Genomic DNA, 16,681 nt, shown 5'->3' with positions numbered 1-16,681 from the left:
ACTTCCAGCACCCTGAAGGCGTTGACAATTTGGATAATTCTCCCCTCCTGATGATTTTGACAAACTAGCACTTTGGCCCAGGTTTTCTCTAGATTTTACCTTTTGTAAGGTAAGGTCTACCTTTTGTTCTTGAATGTGATTTTATGACTGGTTTTTATTGTTATTATTTGTTTTTATTGCTTTGTTTTTATTGTGGACTGGGCTTGGCCCCATGTAAGCCGCTCCGAGTCCCTTCGGGGAGATGGGGTGGGGTATAAAAATAAAATTATTATTATTATTATTATTATTATTATTATTATTATTATTATTATTATTATTATTATTGGGGGTGGTCCTGAAACGTAACCCCCACAATAAGTGAGGGAACACTGTATATTTATATGGATATTCAAAAATGTGGAGAGAAAGGCATTACGAAAAGGCAAGTATGTGATCCAAAATAAAGAGAATCTTACTTGGATATTAACTCACTGTCTATGCTGCCTGGAGGATAATAAAAAGTAACATTCCCTATATCTGCATTTGTCACTTTCCCTCTGTAAAAACTACAGGAAAGGAGATTCAACTTGAACATTGAGAATTTCCTCACTGTGAGAGCTGTTTGGCAGTGGAACTCTCTGCTCCGAACTGTGGTGGAGGCTCTTTCTTTGGAGACTTTTAAGCAGAAGCTGGATGGCCATCTGTCAGGGGTCCTTTGAATGCGATTTCCTACTTCTCGGCAGGGGGTTGGACTGGATGGCCCATGAGGCCTCTTCCAACTCTATGATTATATGATTCTAGTGGAAGTACTTTTATTTCTTGGTGACAGGGGAGCAGGCTATTTTGTGCCCCTTCTTCATATTGGATTATTGGTGTCCAAATAATGACATCCAGGCATATAGCCACTGAGGGAACCCTAGAACCCATTGTATGTAAAATACAGGGTGTTTGAAAAAGAACTCCCTATTCAGCACTTAAATGGTAAATAGGGAGTTCTTTTTCAAACACCCTGTATTAAAGGCACACTCTGGTGCACTTTATGGTCATTGTAGGTTGCAATTTCCATAATTTAAATTAGATTAAAATATGCACATGCTGTGATTTATTATGACACATGTCAGAAAGATGGAACAACTGATGAAATGTAATCACTGATAGTTAACAGTGTACACTTTCACTCATTTCTGAATGACACATGGACTAATTAAATCACAGTTTCTTCAGTGAAATACACAGAAGTGGTGGCCAGAAAAGGATCAAACTTCATGCAAAAGATTTTTTTGGGGTAAGATAACAATGATTTAATTCCATGTGTCATTCACAGTTGAAAGCAAGCGATTACTATTTTATAAATATTTACTTTATTGTAATGCTGTGCCTGACTACAAAACAACACAATCCTTAGATCAACTTTTCCAAACCAATGACCATCCAGATGTGTTGGATTTCATCTCCCACCATTTTCAGACAGGATGAGCACTGTAGTGCAACCAGTCTGGCAGGCACCTTGGGAATTTTGATCTGGAAATTTCTGAACATTTCTTACCTCCCACTGGTGTTCTTTTTCTTTTTCTCCTTCCCCTTTGCTTTCTTGTTTGCTTGTCTGTCTTTGCTTTCTCCCTTTTGTTCTTTGCCAGGCATTTTTTTGCCAGCCCTTTCCTTCCCCTTTCCGGTTTCTTCTGCCTCACTTTCTCCTCCTCCGCTTGTACCAGCTTTCTGGTTTTTCTTCTTGTTTGTTTTTTTCCTCCTGGAGCTCTCTTCTTCCTCTTCTTCACTTTCATCATCAGCATCCCTCTCATCATGCTTTTTCTTTGCCTTTGCCATTTCCTGTGCATTCTGCTTTCTATCTATCTTTTCATCCTCCTCCTCTTCCTCTTCTTCCTCCTCCTCATCTGTTCTCAAAGGAAACAAGAAGCTCATTTTGCATAAATTTCTGTTCAATTCATATTGTTATAATTAACAATTAGTCTTTCATCAGTCAAGTACAGAAAGAAAGTGATGCACATTCCTAGGAATCCATAAGAGCAACTTCACAGACCACAGTGGCCTCCCCAGCCAACCATTGTAATACATTCAATTGAATTCTCTGGAGCCCCCAGTGGCGTAGTGGGTTAAAGCCTTGTGACTTGAAGGTTGGGTTGCTGACCTGAAGGCTGTCAAGTTTGAATCCAACCCGGGGAGAGCGCGGATGAGCTCTCTCTACCAGCTCCAGCTTCATGCGGGGACATGAGAGAAGCCTCCCACAAGGATGGTAAAAACATCAAAACATCCGGGCGTCCCCTGGGCAACATCCTTTCAGACAGCCAATTCTCTCACACCAGAAGTGACTTGCAGTTTGTAAAGTCGCTCCTGACACACACACACACACACACACACAAAATTGAGTTCAAACTTTGGATCTACTCTGACCCGTGAAAAGTTAAATGCCTTTTCCACACCACACAGTCACAGCAAAATGATTCCAGTTTAAATGCCAAGACAACATTTGGGCAAGTATGGGATCTACAGTTTGGGAAGAGATATTTAGAATTCCCAGCAAAGAGCTCTAGGGTTTGATTTCAGTTGATCTTCTCTAAGGGCCCTTCCAGACAGGCCCTATATCCCAGAATATGATCCCAGGTTTTCTGCTTTAAACTGGACTATATGAGTCTGCCCTGCCAGATAATCTGGGATAAACAGAAAACCTAGGATCAGATACTGGGATATAGGGCCTGTCTGGACGGGCCCTCAGAAAGAGTAAGTTTGGATCCAGTTCTTTGTATTGTACACAAATATCATAGCAGGACCTGTGTGCCAATCATTGGGTCAGAGTTATGCCATGGAGACTGATATTGTCCACAATGCAATGGGTTAGTCCAAACTGAAATAGATCATTGGATCATTGCTAAGTCAACACATAGACAAATCCAGTTCACTCAATTATTTTTGGTCATCAGGCCTCCGGTGGCGCAGTGTGTTAAAGTGCTGAGCTGCTGAACTTGCAGACCGAAAGGTCCCAGGTTCAAATCCAGGGAGCAGAGTGAGCGCCCGCTGTTAGCTCTAGCTTCTGCCAACCTAGCAGTTTGAAAACATGCAAATGTGAGTAGATCAATAGGTACCGCTCCGGCGGGAAGGTAACGGCGTTCCATGCAGTCATGCTGGCCACATGACCTTGAAGGTGTCTATGGACAACGCCGGCTCTTCGGTTTAGAAATGGAGATGAGCACCAATCCCCAGAGTCAGACACGACTGGACTTAACGTCAGGGAAAACCTTTACCTTTACATCAGGACTAGCAGTAGGATTTGGACCAATGTTTTTGTTTCAGGTACACAGGAGCGTATAGAATTTTAGCTTAGGTTTTAAGAATGTAAAAGAAAGCGTAATTTCTTTATTACAAGAGTGGGAAAGCATTGGCCCTCCAAATATTTTGGCGATGACTCCCATCAGCTCTATCCAACATGGCAAATAGTTAATAAACTGTGGAGCTTGTAGTCCAAAACATCTGGAAAACCACAAGCTCCCCACATCTGTTTTACTAATGTGTGAATTTATCATGTTTCCCAGTGGCCCAATTCCCATTATATAATATGTAGTTCCTGGCAAACAGAGGGGAGCCAATAAAACAGTGTGTGTGTGTGTGTGTGTGTGGGGGGGGGGGTCCAAAAAGTGGCCACGAGACTATATGTGGCCCATGGCCTATGTGGTTCCCATATCTGCTGTAGCCTCACCATGGTTTCCAGTACAGCATTCCATGGATTAGCCAGACAAACATGGACCTCTGTATTAATGCTAGTCTTTCCGTCATGTACTAACAAGGCTGGCAGTAACGACTGTTTACATAGCATCACCATAGCATTTGGTATATACAGCCCATCATTCTCAGGATGATAAATTCTTTCACACTCTCTTTCCAAAGACAGCTATAAATCTCTCATTTACCTTCACTATCTGAGTCACTTCCCACGTATCCATCAATCTCAATTCCAGCTGCAAAACAAAAGCAAACAGAAAAATCGCATGTCTTGTTGATTCTTTAAAATACAGATAACTCTAGAGAGGGGGAGCAGATACAGTTTCTCAGGATTTCTGGCTGATGCTAACTGAACTAGAAACTGTGCAGCTTTATTTTTGCCAGTCCTAATGTGACAGTGCACATATTAACAATGTTTTCCTGTACACCCATCATATAAAATGCATTTTCTTAAACTTCAGCTGTTAATTAAATTAACCCCCACACATACACAAAAAACACACTATGTGTAAGGAATAAATGCTAAATACTGATGAATGCATACAAACCATGTTCCATCATGATCTCTAATTCACTTTTCTTCTTCTTCTTCACCATGATGAATGTTTTCTTTTTCTTTGCTTTTCAAAAAGTCAGCACCCTCGGTCAAGGATTTTTTTCCCACCCCAATTATAAAGCTACTGGTCACACCTCTTCTCAATGCTGCCTTCTTTGACTGTATGCTGGTGTCACAAAGCAAGACATCAATGAACTGGCTTTAGCATGTTCTCTCCAGCACAGTTCTTGTGTTACACGGGCGCTTCAGCTTACAGGCTGAAAGCTACAGGAAGATTCAGAGTACCAATCTAACCCAGCCACTTTCAGCTCTGATCTCTTTTCAACACAGAAAGCACCTGTTGGCATTGCATTGCATCCCATTACTTAAACATGAAGGGAAGCCCTTTGGTGAGTACTCAGTAGTATCAATGGAGAGGAAGATGTTGCATCTCCCATTGCACATGACACTGGGAATATATGGTTGGAAGCATTGCACACACATATATAATATATATACCGTGTTTTCCCGAAAATAAGACAGTGTCTTATATTAATTTTTGCTCCCAAAGATGTGCTAGGTCTTATTTTCAGGGGATGTCTTATTTTTCCATGAAGAAGAATTCACATTTATTGTTGAACAAAAAAATGAACATTTATTATATACTGTACAGTAGTTGTCATCACAAACCAGCATAACCAGACAAACTGTGACCCCATTAGAAACATTGGAAAATAAGGACAAGACATTTAAAAATATAATTAAAACACTGACGGAAAATGGTATTAAAAGGATTGGGGAATGACTGGGCTATGGTATGATGAACTAATTACATTAACTTATAATACAAAAGCAACACATAGAGAATTGGAAACAGGAAGAAAACTTTACTGAGAAACTAACCTGGTCTTGGATCGATAATATTCAGAAAATTAATCACATAAGGATCAAAGAAACACAAAGGAAAATAATCTCTAAATGGTATAGAACCCCCCTCCAATTAGCTCATATAAGAGGAAATACCTCAAACAAACGTTGGCACAAATGTGGGGAAATAGGTTCATTCTCCCACATGTGGTGGGACTGTAGAAAAATTCAAATCTTTTATAGTAAAATAAGAAAAGAAATAGAAGAATTAATAGGGAAAGAATTAATATGGGACAAAGCCAGATTTATGTCCCTCACAATAATGGTAAGGGACGATAACAATAATTGGACCGAGATTCTAAAATATATGACAGCCGCAATACAAGCCATGATAGCCCGAGGATGGAGGGATGAGACAAAATGGGACGTAGAAACTTGGTGGTCTTATATATCAGAATATATAATTAATGATTTCATTAATCAAAGGAAAAGAAAATATACAAATAGTCTAAAAGAACAAGACTGGTTCAGGAAATGGTCAGACCTAATTGACAAAATAGATGGAGACGAAAGATACACCACCTTGAACCAGGCGTTCCACATGGTTAAAATGATACAATGCTAATATATTGAATTGCTGTTCCAGGGGGGAGGGGGAACGGGGGGAGGGCAGGGGGGTGGGTGATACATTCCAAAGGATCGTTTAAAATGTAATTTAAGCATTAGTTACTTTTGGTATTATGTATAATGAAATAAGACATGCATCGCAAAAATATTGTTAATTGTTGGAATGTAAAATAAATTTAAAATTTTTAAAAATCAGACAAACTGTGAATCCTATCAAGAATTTCTTGCTACTACCATTATTTCCATGTACAACTGGTATGTACATTTACCAATCCTGCATGCTCCGGTGTTCTGTTTGGCAGACGCTGGGCATGCTACCAAACAAAACCTTTGCTAGGTCTTACTTTCGGGGAATGTCTTATATTTAGCAATTCAGCAAAACTTCTACTAAGTCTTATTTTTCGGGGATGTCTTATTTTCAGGGAAACAGGGTACGGAGCCCCCAGTGGACTGAACCTGTTGGGGTAAGCTACTACTGTTAGCCCCAGCTTCTGCCAACCTAGCAGTTCGAAAACATGTAAATGTTAGTAGATCAATAGGTACCACTCCAGGGGGAAGGTAACAGCGCTCCATGCAGTCATGCCAGCCACATGACCTTGGAAGTGTCTATGGACAACGCTGGCTCTTCGGCTTAGAAATGGAGATGAGCACCAATCCCCAGAGTTGGACATGACTGGACTTAACGTCAGGGAAAACCTTTACCTTTACCTTTACATCAGGAAAAGCAGTAGGATTGGACCAATGTTATTGTTTCAGGTACACAGGAAAGTATAGAATTTTAGCTTAGGTTTTAAGAATTGAAAAGAAAGAGTAATTTCTTTATTACACAAGTGGGAAAGCATTGGCCCTCCAAATATTTTGGCGATGACTCCCATCAGCTCTATCCAACATGGCAAATAGTTAATAAACTGTGGAGCTTGTGGTCCAAAACATCTGGAAAACCACAAGCACCCCACATCTGTATTAATAATATGTGAATTTATCATGTTCCCCAGTGGCTCCATTCCCATTATACAATATGTAGTTCCTGGCAAACAGAGGGGAGCCAATAAAACAGTGTGGGGGCGGGGGGTGTCCAAAAAGTGGCCACGAAACTATATGTGGCCCATGGCCTATGTGGTTCCCATATCTGCTGTAGCCTCACCATGGTTTCCAGTACAGCATTCCATGGATTAGCCAGACAAACATGGACCTTGGAAGTGTCTATGGACAATGCTGGCTCTTCGGCTTAGAAATGGAGATGAGCACCAACCCCCTGAGTCGGACACAACTGACTTTATGTAACACACACACACACACACACACACACACACACACACACACACATACTTCTGTTTCTTAGGAAAGTTGCCCTTTTTCATCCTATATACTAGAGCTGTTCTACAACATTGTGTTGCCTGAGACAAAGCAGTAAATAGCATATCCTACCCAAGGGCTTAGAAAAATGACCTTTTAAACAACAGCTCCCAGAATCCCTCAGCCAGCTTGGCCATGAGCTAGTACATGTTATCTAAGCCATGAAAGTTGTATTGGCATATGAGCTTACTCCCCTAGATGTTAAAATATGATAATTATACTGCCCTACGTAGATGTAAAAATATGATAATTAATTCACCGCACTTTCATGACATCCTCAGTCTACACCCTGAGTTGACTTCAGTCTGCCTAATTGTACCAATGGCCCTGTTTCATAGCCACCACCACGACAAATTTCAGCTGCAAGGCTATGCTTCGAGAAAAAGATTTCAGTACTACTCTGGGAAGATGCAGGACCAACACGTGAAGGAAGCAGCCCTTGGCAGGGTGACCAGGTGCAAAAGAGGACAAGAAGGAACTTTGGCCAAGTGCATTTTGTCATGGAAAAGCATAGAAATCCACTTTTCTACACAATTCCAAGATATATAGGGACCTTGCTCCTCTGTACTCTAGTCCAGGGGGAAGGGACCACCACAGTTGAGTTGTAATTCCCATCAATCCTAGCAACATGGTTAATAGTGAGAGATCCTGTGGGGTATAGTTCAGCAACATCTGGAGAAACAAACAATTTCCACTCCATTTGGTGCTATCCGAATGGACGGTATGAAACGGAAACACAAAAGGAACAAATACCACACATATCTCTAATAGCTACCAGGAGGTGATTCAGCACGCACCAGTAGAGTAACAGAGCTTGGTAGGATGGGGAAGAGGCTGTTAGAAGTTGAATGCAGATGTGTTTTTAAAAAGTTCATTTGGGTTTGTTCTATAATTCCTGCTTGAGTCTTATGACTTCATCAAATGGGGTGATTTGCCCATCGTATGCCCCTTGTTCTCCCCTTTTGCTACAGAGCCCATTACATGATGCACAGAAACTTCTGCTTGGGCTCCATGGCAAAAGGGAAGAGCAAGTGGCATATGCCACCGCCATGACAACACGGGAAGCTTCCTATGTTGCCTTTGGAGCAATGGGGAGAAGCCGGGTGGCAACACTTCCCCCCATGGGATGAGGGCAGAGAAAAATTGGGCAATGTGGGGCATGGAAACACGCCTCATCAGGATCTCATGGATTTGCCACAATGCGTGGCAAATCTATGGGCCTTTGTGATGAGGTCTTTAGGCTGAATCTACACTGCCATATAAAATCCAGATCATCTGCTTTGAATTGGATTATATGGCAGTGTAGAATCACAATCCAGTTCAAATCAGATAATCTGGATTTTATATTGCAGTGTAATCCAGTTATCCAGCCTTCCTGATAACTAGAACTGCAGGAAACCTTTGACTATTTCTTGCCAGACTGTTTAATGCATGTTGGGATTATGGGGTGGCTGGGGTAGGGGGATTCCACCATGGGTCCTGCCTTTGTTCCATTAAGGAAGCCTTATTCAAACTCAGACAGAAGGACATGTTAAATATCCCCATAACATTTGTTCCTGTAGGTCAAGATCGGAAATAGACAGCAAAACTTAAATACTAGAGGGGAAAGAAAGAGATAATAATAACAATAATAATAATCATCATCATCATCTTTATTTTTATATCCCGCCCCATCTCCCCGAAGGGACTCGGGGTGGCTCACAACAAGGACAAGCCCGAAACAACAAAACAACATATTTGACAAAAACTTAAAACATTCCAACGATACACAAAATAAAATAATGGACAATACATTAAAATCCAAGCAGATAAAATCAGAGTAATCAGAGATCATCTATCATCAGGTCCCTGAAGCACAGTAGTCAATATTTCCGCAAGAGATTAAAAACAGGCCAAGAGTTGATCAATGAGAGTTCAAGAAGGCACTGAAGGGAATTAATTTCTTTTATATTTTTCCTCTTTGGCCTTAAGGACAGACCAGGTTTCATTGGATTCAATGTAAAGTAGGGAAGGGCAAAATAGTTTAGGTTACAGGTGGGTTTTTTTAAAGGGAATAAAATGCCTGAGTGCAGGTTGGTCTTGAAACTGGATTCTCTGATCTCATGTCTCCTAAGTTTCAGATAACGCATGAGCAGGTTGTTGTGTCTCACTGAAAAGGAAAACATACTCAGCATGTGCTCAGGATATCTCATCCATGTTTATACATGTCATGCTTTCCAGAGCTGAACCTTGGCTTTGGAAACTGGTTGTATCTTTGTTCAGAGGAATGCATATCTCATCTCTTGCATGGATGGTTTATGTATCTTATCTGGCAAATAGTTTGCTCTTCCTTTGTTAAGTAACAAGCATTTAAATTATCTGTTTTTCTACTCAGCATATGGGGATAGTTTTCCTATGAGGATATGAAATGTCTTGCTAGCTTTATTCCTTCTTAAGAGTTATGGGCTGAGAACTTAACAGATTGCTTTTTTTTTTGCTTCCAGAGCTTGCTCCATGTAAGAGATAAATTAGTAATGTGCAACTGTGAACCTAAACAATTACTTATGTAAATGCCAGACTAGTCCACAGAGCATGAACAATTCATCAAGCTGTGGCAATGTGTTTGGTATGCCTGGACTGGTTTAGACAGCGAGTAGGAAGAGAAGTGCCTCTCTTTTTTAAGTGAACCCCAAATATCTCATGACCTTTAATAGACTCTGAACTTAAGAGTGTTCCAACAAATTTTGTGTTCCCCTCTTTTAATTTTGTCATATCAGACAAACCGTAATTGAATCCTTGAAGTGTGCCCACCAAACTCCTTAATATTTAACCAGCTCATGTTGCCTTCCTTTCTTCGTTTTTGGTTAACATAGGGCTTTAGCTAATTAATCCTTGGATTACATTTATTCAACATTCAGCTCATCTATAAGTAACACCTGCTGAAAAAGCCAAGCTAAAAAAGCCAAGCCATTTAGCTCTTTGAGGCAAAAACACAAGCCCTCTCTTCCCACAATTCCACAAACAGAAAGCAAATGGGCTGGCAGTGGGAGGCGTCATTTGGTAGCAGTGACTGCTGGGGTTGGATTATATATCTTTCTGACTAATAAAATGGTGTATTGCTTCTCTTAGGGCCCGTCCAGACAGTACCTTTATCCCAGGAGCACCCTCAGCAATCAGGAGGGTGGCCAGACCCCATTCCCTGTAAACTCGGAAGCAATTGCTACAAAAGGCAAAATACACAAGATTTCCAGGTGTGGGAATATCACAGGTTTTAGCCGAATATCTGGATCTTTGCATGTCTGTATGTTCCTGTGTAGTGAACCTTACCTATTAGGCCAGGAATAAAGCCTTGGTAACAGTGAGTGAGGCAGGCATCCATTTTGTTGAGGAATGCCAGGCAGCCATCTTGAGTGTGGTTAGAAAGGGGGAGGAGCTTAGAGAGAGACTCCTAGGATTGGCCAACCAGAGCAGATGGGAGGAGCCAAGTCTTAGAGTGCAGAGGAAAAAAAGAGCTCCAGGCAGTTCTGTTTAAGGGTTTGAAGAGAGCAGTTCGGTTTTGAAGTTTGGAGGGTGTGTGTGAGAGAGAACTAAAAGATGTGGAAACTGACAGTTTTGGATCTCTTGGGAGGAAAGATAACTCAAGGGATTGTCTCTCACTACTGGGCTGGTTAATAGAAGGACTCTAGGTTAGAGTTAATTAACAACCCAGGGGAACTCGTGTCTATTCTCAGCAAATAGAGCGAGGGTTTTTTTGTGACCAATAGATAGATTGGTTAGTTTGAACTGTTTGAAACTAAGTGAAGTAATCTGAAACATACAACTAAGTTAAGCTGAAGAACGTCTGTAACCGATTACACTTATGAACCTCTCTGAAGTAATTATTTGCCTGTTTTTAAGAAAATAAATTTTTATTCTATTTTTAACTTTCAAGAGCATCTACAGTGTATATTTTCCATCAATAAGACTTTATAAAAGTTCCAGCAATACAACAATAAAATACCACAGAAAAGCCTCATAGTGTACATCAGTTTGGGAGTCAGGGGCGGAAACCGTGTGGGCAGTGAATGGGAGAAACTTATCTCAGACACATTTAACAACAAAAATCCTACAGACATTTTAGGTTGGTGGCAGCTACCATTATTTTAAAAGAAAATCTGTTATAATTAGCCTCCCCGCTTTTGCTCATTTCTTTATATTGGTGGCAGCAATGGGATTTAAAAAGATTCCCCCCTGCCTGAAGAAGGAGCCCCTCTGTTCGCTCATTCCTTTATACCCTGCAATCGTAAATCATTGAATTTTTTATTTGGGCTTGTTCTCGGGTTTTAGATGTTTGTTCCTGATTGGTCAGTTGCTAAAAAGAAGCTGACACTTGAGTAGAAGGCAAAAAACTTTGTCCTGGGAAGAGGAACTTCGTTCTTCACCTGTTTAATGAAGTTTGTGGCAGAAAAATGAAGTTCCTGGGGTGCAACAAGTACTTTCAAATTAAGTAGTACACAGTGAAACAGGGACAGACACTTTCAAACCAGGAACAGAATGCCATCATTACTGTAGTTAGTCAGACCTCTGTGCAGACAGGTTTTGTGGTGTACTTGTGCCAGGAAACAACAGGATGCTGCTGCTGGGTAATACATGTTGGTTCCTCATTGGATGTATGCTGACAACATGGTTAGGTAAAGGTTTCCCCTGACATTAAGTTCAGTTGTGTCTGACTCTGGTGCTCATCTCAATTTCTAAGCTGAAGAGCCGGCGTTGTCCGTAGACACCTCCAAGGTCATGTGGCCGGCATGACGGCATGGAATGCTGTTACCTTACTGCCGGAGTGGTACCTATTGATCTACTCACATTTGTATTTTTTTCAAACTGTTAGGTTGACAGAAGCTGGAGCTTACAGCGGGCGCTCACTCTGCTCCCCGGATTTGAACCTGGGACCTTTCGGTCTGCAAGTTCAGCAGCTCAGTGCTTTAACACACTGAGCCACCGGAGGCTCCATGACAACATGGGTACAGTTTAGTAAATGGCAAAAACTTACTACTGGCTGTTGGGACATGGATGTGCTGGAGAGGAATGTAAATACTGAGAGCCAGGGTCATTCATATGGCTAATAGGAACAGGCATATATAATCCAGGAACAGCACTCTATTGTTCAGAACCAAATCTGTCTGGACAGATGACTGACACATTTGAGTGGCAGATACTTCATGAAACGTTTGGAGGGCACAGTTCTTTTGGCCAGGAAAAAAAAACAGGACTTTTGCAGAGATCCACATATCTGTATATCTGCCTCCTGGGGCTTTAAAAAAAAAGCTGCCGAGGTTTCTGGCAGAAGTCCTATGGTGGCCATCTTGGGAGCCTCTAAATCTCAGAACAAAGCAGCAAGTCTGGACAACTGAGGCAGAAATCCCAGGACTAACAGGTCTGTATATGGACCTCTTCTGAAGTTCTGAGATTTTTTGCCCCTGTTTAAACCTGTGATTTAGTGCTGTCTGGAAGTGCCCTTAGAAGTCCCATGTGCTGCAATTCACCCTTAAATAGGTTGCACATTGTATAGCTGTTTGAGCTTTGGGGCTATGGCTTTGGAGAACAGGATTTGAATTCCCAGTCAGCCATGGAAACCCACCAGATCACCTTTGGGGAGGCATACCCTGAGACCTCGAAATCTTAATGATAGGCTGTCCTTATTTTCATCATTAATTGGAAACCTCTTGAAGGCACACAACAAATGGGAGCAGGAGCAATGAGCTTCCAGCCCCGCTCCTTGCTCAATCTTTTTCACTCTTTGTGGTCCCTGGAAATGTGGTAATCTGGCCCTCAGAGACGCTTCTGTTGCCCACCCTGACTGTACTGCAACCAAGTTAAGGAGAGACATGATAGCCATGTTTAAACATTTAAAAGGATGTCATAAGGAAGTGGGAGAAGGCTTGTTGTCTGCTGCTTTGGAGACTAGCCACTTCATCACATTGAAGCAATGAAACGGATGAAAATGTTTGGCTGAGTAGAGCTCCGTTTTCCAATGAAATGATTTCCCGACTTTCATCACACTGTGAAATGTTATCCATGAAACTCAGTAGTACTCCACATTCTTTGAGTTAATTTGTCATCACATTACAGAGATTTGGCCCCAGCCACCATTCCTCCCCCTGCCCATGTTCTTTGTTGGAAAAAACCCCCTCATCTTTTTTAATTGTCAGCTGTTACATGTCTTCAATTCCAGAAGCAAGGAAGCAGGGAGGAAAAGTGACAATGTTCTCTCTCTCCCCCCTCACTCCCTCTCTCCCTCCCTCTCGGCTGCCTCACAAAGAAGGGCATGGATCTATAACTCCTAGGAGGACTCCCTCGCATGGAGCCATGGCATTTAAAGTGGGGTGCAAGGACATTCATTCCCTGGTGTAAATGCACCAAGAGAAGGGTATGGAACTTGGAAAACTATGACTCCCAGCACTGCACAGCATGGAGACATGGCATAATAATAACAATAATAATAATAATAATAATAATAATAATAATAATAATATGACTCAAAATGCAGACTGTGTAAGGAAACTGACGAAACCATTGATCATATCCTCAGCTGCTGTAAGAAAATCGCACAGACAGACTACAAACAGAGGCACAACCATGTGGCCCAAATGATCCATTTGAACTTATGCCTCAAGTACCACCTCCCAGCAGTAAAGAACTGGTGGGATCACAAACCTGCAAAAGTTTTGGAAAATGAGCATGCAAAGATACTGTTGGACTTCCCAATCCAGACTGACAAAGTTCTGGAACACAACACATCAGACATCACAGTTGTGGAGAAGAAAAAGGTTTGGATCATTGATGTCGCCATCCCAGGTGACAGTCACTTTGACGAAAAACAACAGGAAAAACTCAGGACCTCAAGACCTCAAGATTGAACTTCAAAGACTCTGGCAGAAACCAGTGCAGGTGGTCCCGGTGGTGATCGGCACATTGGGTGCCGTTCCAAAAGATCTCAGCTGGCATTTGGAAACAACAGACATTGACAAAATTACAATCTGCCAACTGCAAAAGGCCACCCTACTGGGATCTGCGCGCATCATCCAAAAATACATCACAGTCCTAGACGCTTGGGAAGTGTTCGACTTGTGGTTTTGTGAAATGAAATCCAGCATATCTATCTTGTTTGCTGTGCCATACAATAATAATAATGATAATAATAATAATAATAATAATAATAATAATAATAATAATGGCATTTAAAATGGGTCCCAGCTGCATTTGTTCTCCAGTGCAGATGCATCCAGAGAAGGGTATCGACCTTGGGAAACTATAACTCCCAGGACTACATAGCATGAAGCTATGGTATTTAAAGTGGGGTCCCAGAGCATTCATTCCATAGTGTAAATGTACCCAGAGAAGAGTATGGATCTTGGGAAACTATAACTCCCAGGACTGCACAGCATGGAGACAAGGTATAATAATAATAATAATCATCATCATCATCATCATCATCATCCTTCTCTCCCAGCTTTCCCATGTTACACAAGGCACAGACATATCACAGAGGGAAGGGAAAGGAAGGGAAGGACCCAGAAAGGCTATTTAAAAAAGAAAAGAAAAAAAAAAGAAATTGTTTTGGCAAAGTAAAAACTCAGTGAACAAAAAGTGATGCTTTCCCTAACAAGGGTTCTTTTGACACCTCCCATAATTTTCCCTCCCACAAATTGAGGAAACGTTTCATAGTAAACGTGGAGCAACTTATGCCATCACATTACAGAAATGGCCAAACATCTGGATGATTTCAAAAAATACAGTTCCCCACCACTTCATGAAACGTTTTAAAAGAATGCTGGCCTCCACACTTAAAATACACAAAGAATGCTCTATCCTACACTTGAACCTAAACTAATATGATTACAAGAGTGGCTTCCCGGATTTTACATGTAGCACTCAGTGGAATTTAGTAAATGTGATTTATTTATTTATTTATTGTGTCAGAAGTGAACCAGTAAATGTGATGAAGTGGCTGTACTCAGAGGACTGGGTTAACATGACAGGAAAGGAGATTCCACCTGAACATTCAAAATAGCTATTCAATAGTGGAACTCTCTGCCTTGAAGTGTACTAGAGGCTCCTTCTTTGGAGGCTTTTAAACAGAGATCAGATGGTCAGGGGTGCTATGACTGTGCTTTTCCTGCATGGCTAAGGATGTTGAATCATTGACAAACTCCTTCTTGCCTGATTTTTACAAGCATGTGCTGTTTGAGCCAATGCTGGTGACTGTAGGCTTCTAGACATGTTATTATTGCTATAATTTCAACTTTGGGTTATGACGGTCCTATGAATGACAGATGCCCAGGATCCCCAGTCATCAACTGCCTTGCTCAGATCTTGCAAACTGAAAACCACACTTTCTTTGATTGAATCAATTCACCTATAATGCAGTTAGCACAGTCTTCGTCTTCTCCTACTGCCTTCTAATTTACTGTGGAAGCATTATTGTATTTTCCATTATATGCCCAAAGGACAACAGCCTCAGTATAGTCATCTTGGTTTCTCGTAAAAAATCAGGATATATTTAATTTCAGACCCACTGATTTGTCTTTTCAGAGCTCACTGGTATCTATAAGAAAGATGTTCCTAGATTGCAACTCCTCGGCATGCCTTATATAACGGATCTGGCCTACCTCCTAAAATTAGTATGCCGCCCACCTCGCAGGATTGGTATGCAGCCATTTTGTGGGCCAGGTTGATAAGCGGCCATTTTGTAAGTCTCAGTTATAGCAGCTCAGCAGAGCCTGGGGGTGGAGCCATCGAGCAGCTATTAGCATAAGTGCTGCCTGATTGGCTGAAGGCAAATGAGAAGTTACTAAGCAACCAGAGATGGGCAGAGCCAAAGTGGCAGTTAGAAGGCTAGCTGAACATTCTTTTTCAGTTAGCTTGGGCAGTTAGCCAGTGCGGTTTTAAAGTGCAGTCAGATAGTCAGGTTTTGGAGTTCAGTCAGGTAGCTTAGGTTTTGGAAGTCAGTTTGAGGAATTGGTTGTAGATTTGAGAGCTGTGTTTTAGAAGATAACCTCTTTGAGGAGAATACAGTAGAGTCTCACTTATCCAACACTCGTTATACAACGTTCTGGATTATCCAACGCATTTTTGTAGTCAATGTTTTCAATACATTGTGATATTTTGGTCCTAATTCGTAAATACAGTAATTACTACATAGTATTACTGCATATTGAACTACTTTTTCTGTCAAATTTGTTGTATAACATGATGTTTTGGTGCTTAATTTGTAAAATCATAACCTAATTTGATGTTTAATAGGCTTTTCCTTAATCCCTCATTATTATCCAACATATTCGCTTATCCAGCGTTCTGCCGGCCCGTTTATGTTGGATAAGTGAGACTCTACTTTATAGTTAAAGTCTTTAAGGAAGGGAAAGACTAAGAGCTATATTGTAACGATTAAGAAATTACTGTTTAAATCCTGAGAGTATTGGATTTAAAAACAAACTTGTCCTGTTATTGTTTCCTTGGCAAAGGAACAAAGTTATACAGAAACCACTTTTAAAAGTAACATCTTCTAAAAAGAAAAACCATAAGCCATTGTTGTAACCACTAAGCATCTGTACCGTATATTATTACTGA

The 16,681-nt window shown here is 41.1% G+C and overlaps 1 protein-coding gene across 1 annotated transcript in view; it reads right to left on the bottom strand.

Annotated features, from left to right (window-relative positions):
• The window catches only part of tmc2 (transmembrane channel like 2), a 103,459-nt gene extending 92,780 nt beyond the window's left edge, over positions 1-10,679 (bottom strand). The window contains exons 1-3 of the mRNA XM_062983753.1: positions 10,403-10,679; positions 3,900-3,947; positions 1,526-1,871 (exon numbers count right to left, since the gene is read on the bottom strand). Of these exons, the coding sequence (XP_062839823.1) occupies positions 1,526-1,871; positions 3,900-3,947; positions 10,403-10,454 (446 nt within the window). The 5' untranslated portion in view covers positions 10,455-10,679. The remainder of the gene's footprint in view (positions 1-1,525; positions 1,872-3,899; positions 3,948-10,402) is intronic.
• Positions 10,680-16,681: the final 6,002 nt, after the last annotated feature.

The sequence above is a fragment of the Anolis carolinensis genome, chromosome 6, assembly GCF_035594765.1.
Source record: "Anolis carolinensis isolate JA03-04 chromosome 6, rAnoCar3.1.pri, whole genome shotgun sequence".
In the NCBI taxonomy this organism is placed as follows: domain Eukaryota; kingdom Metazoa; phylum Chordata; class Lepidosauria; order Squamata; family Dactyloidae; genus Anolis; species Anolis carolinensis.
This window is presented reverse-complemented; position numbering and strand designations above follow the sequence as displayed.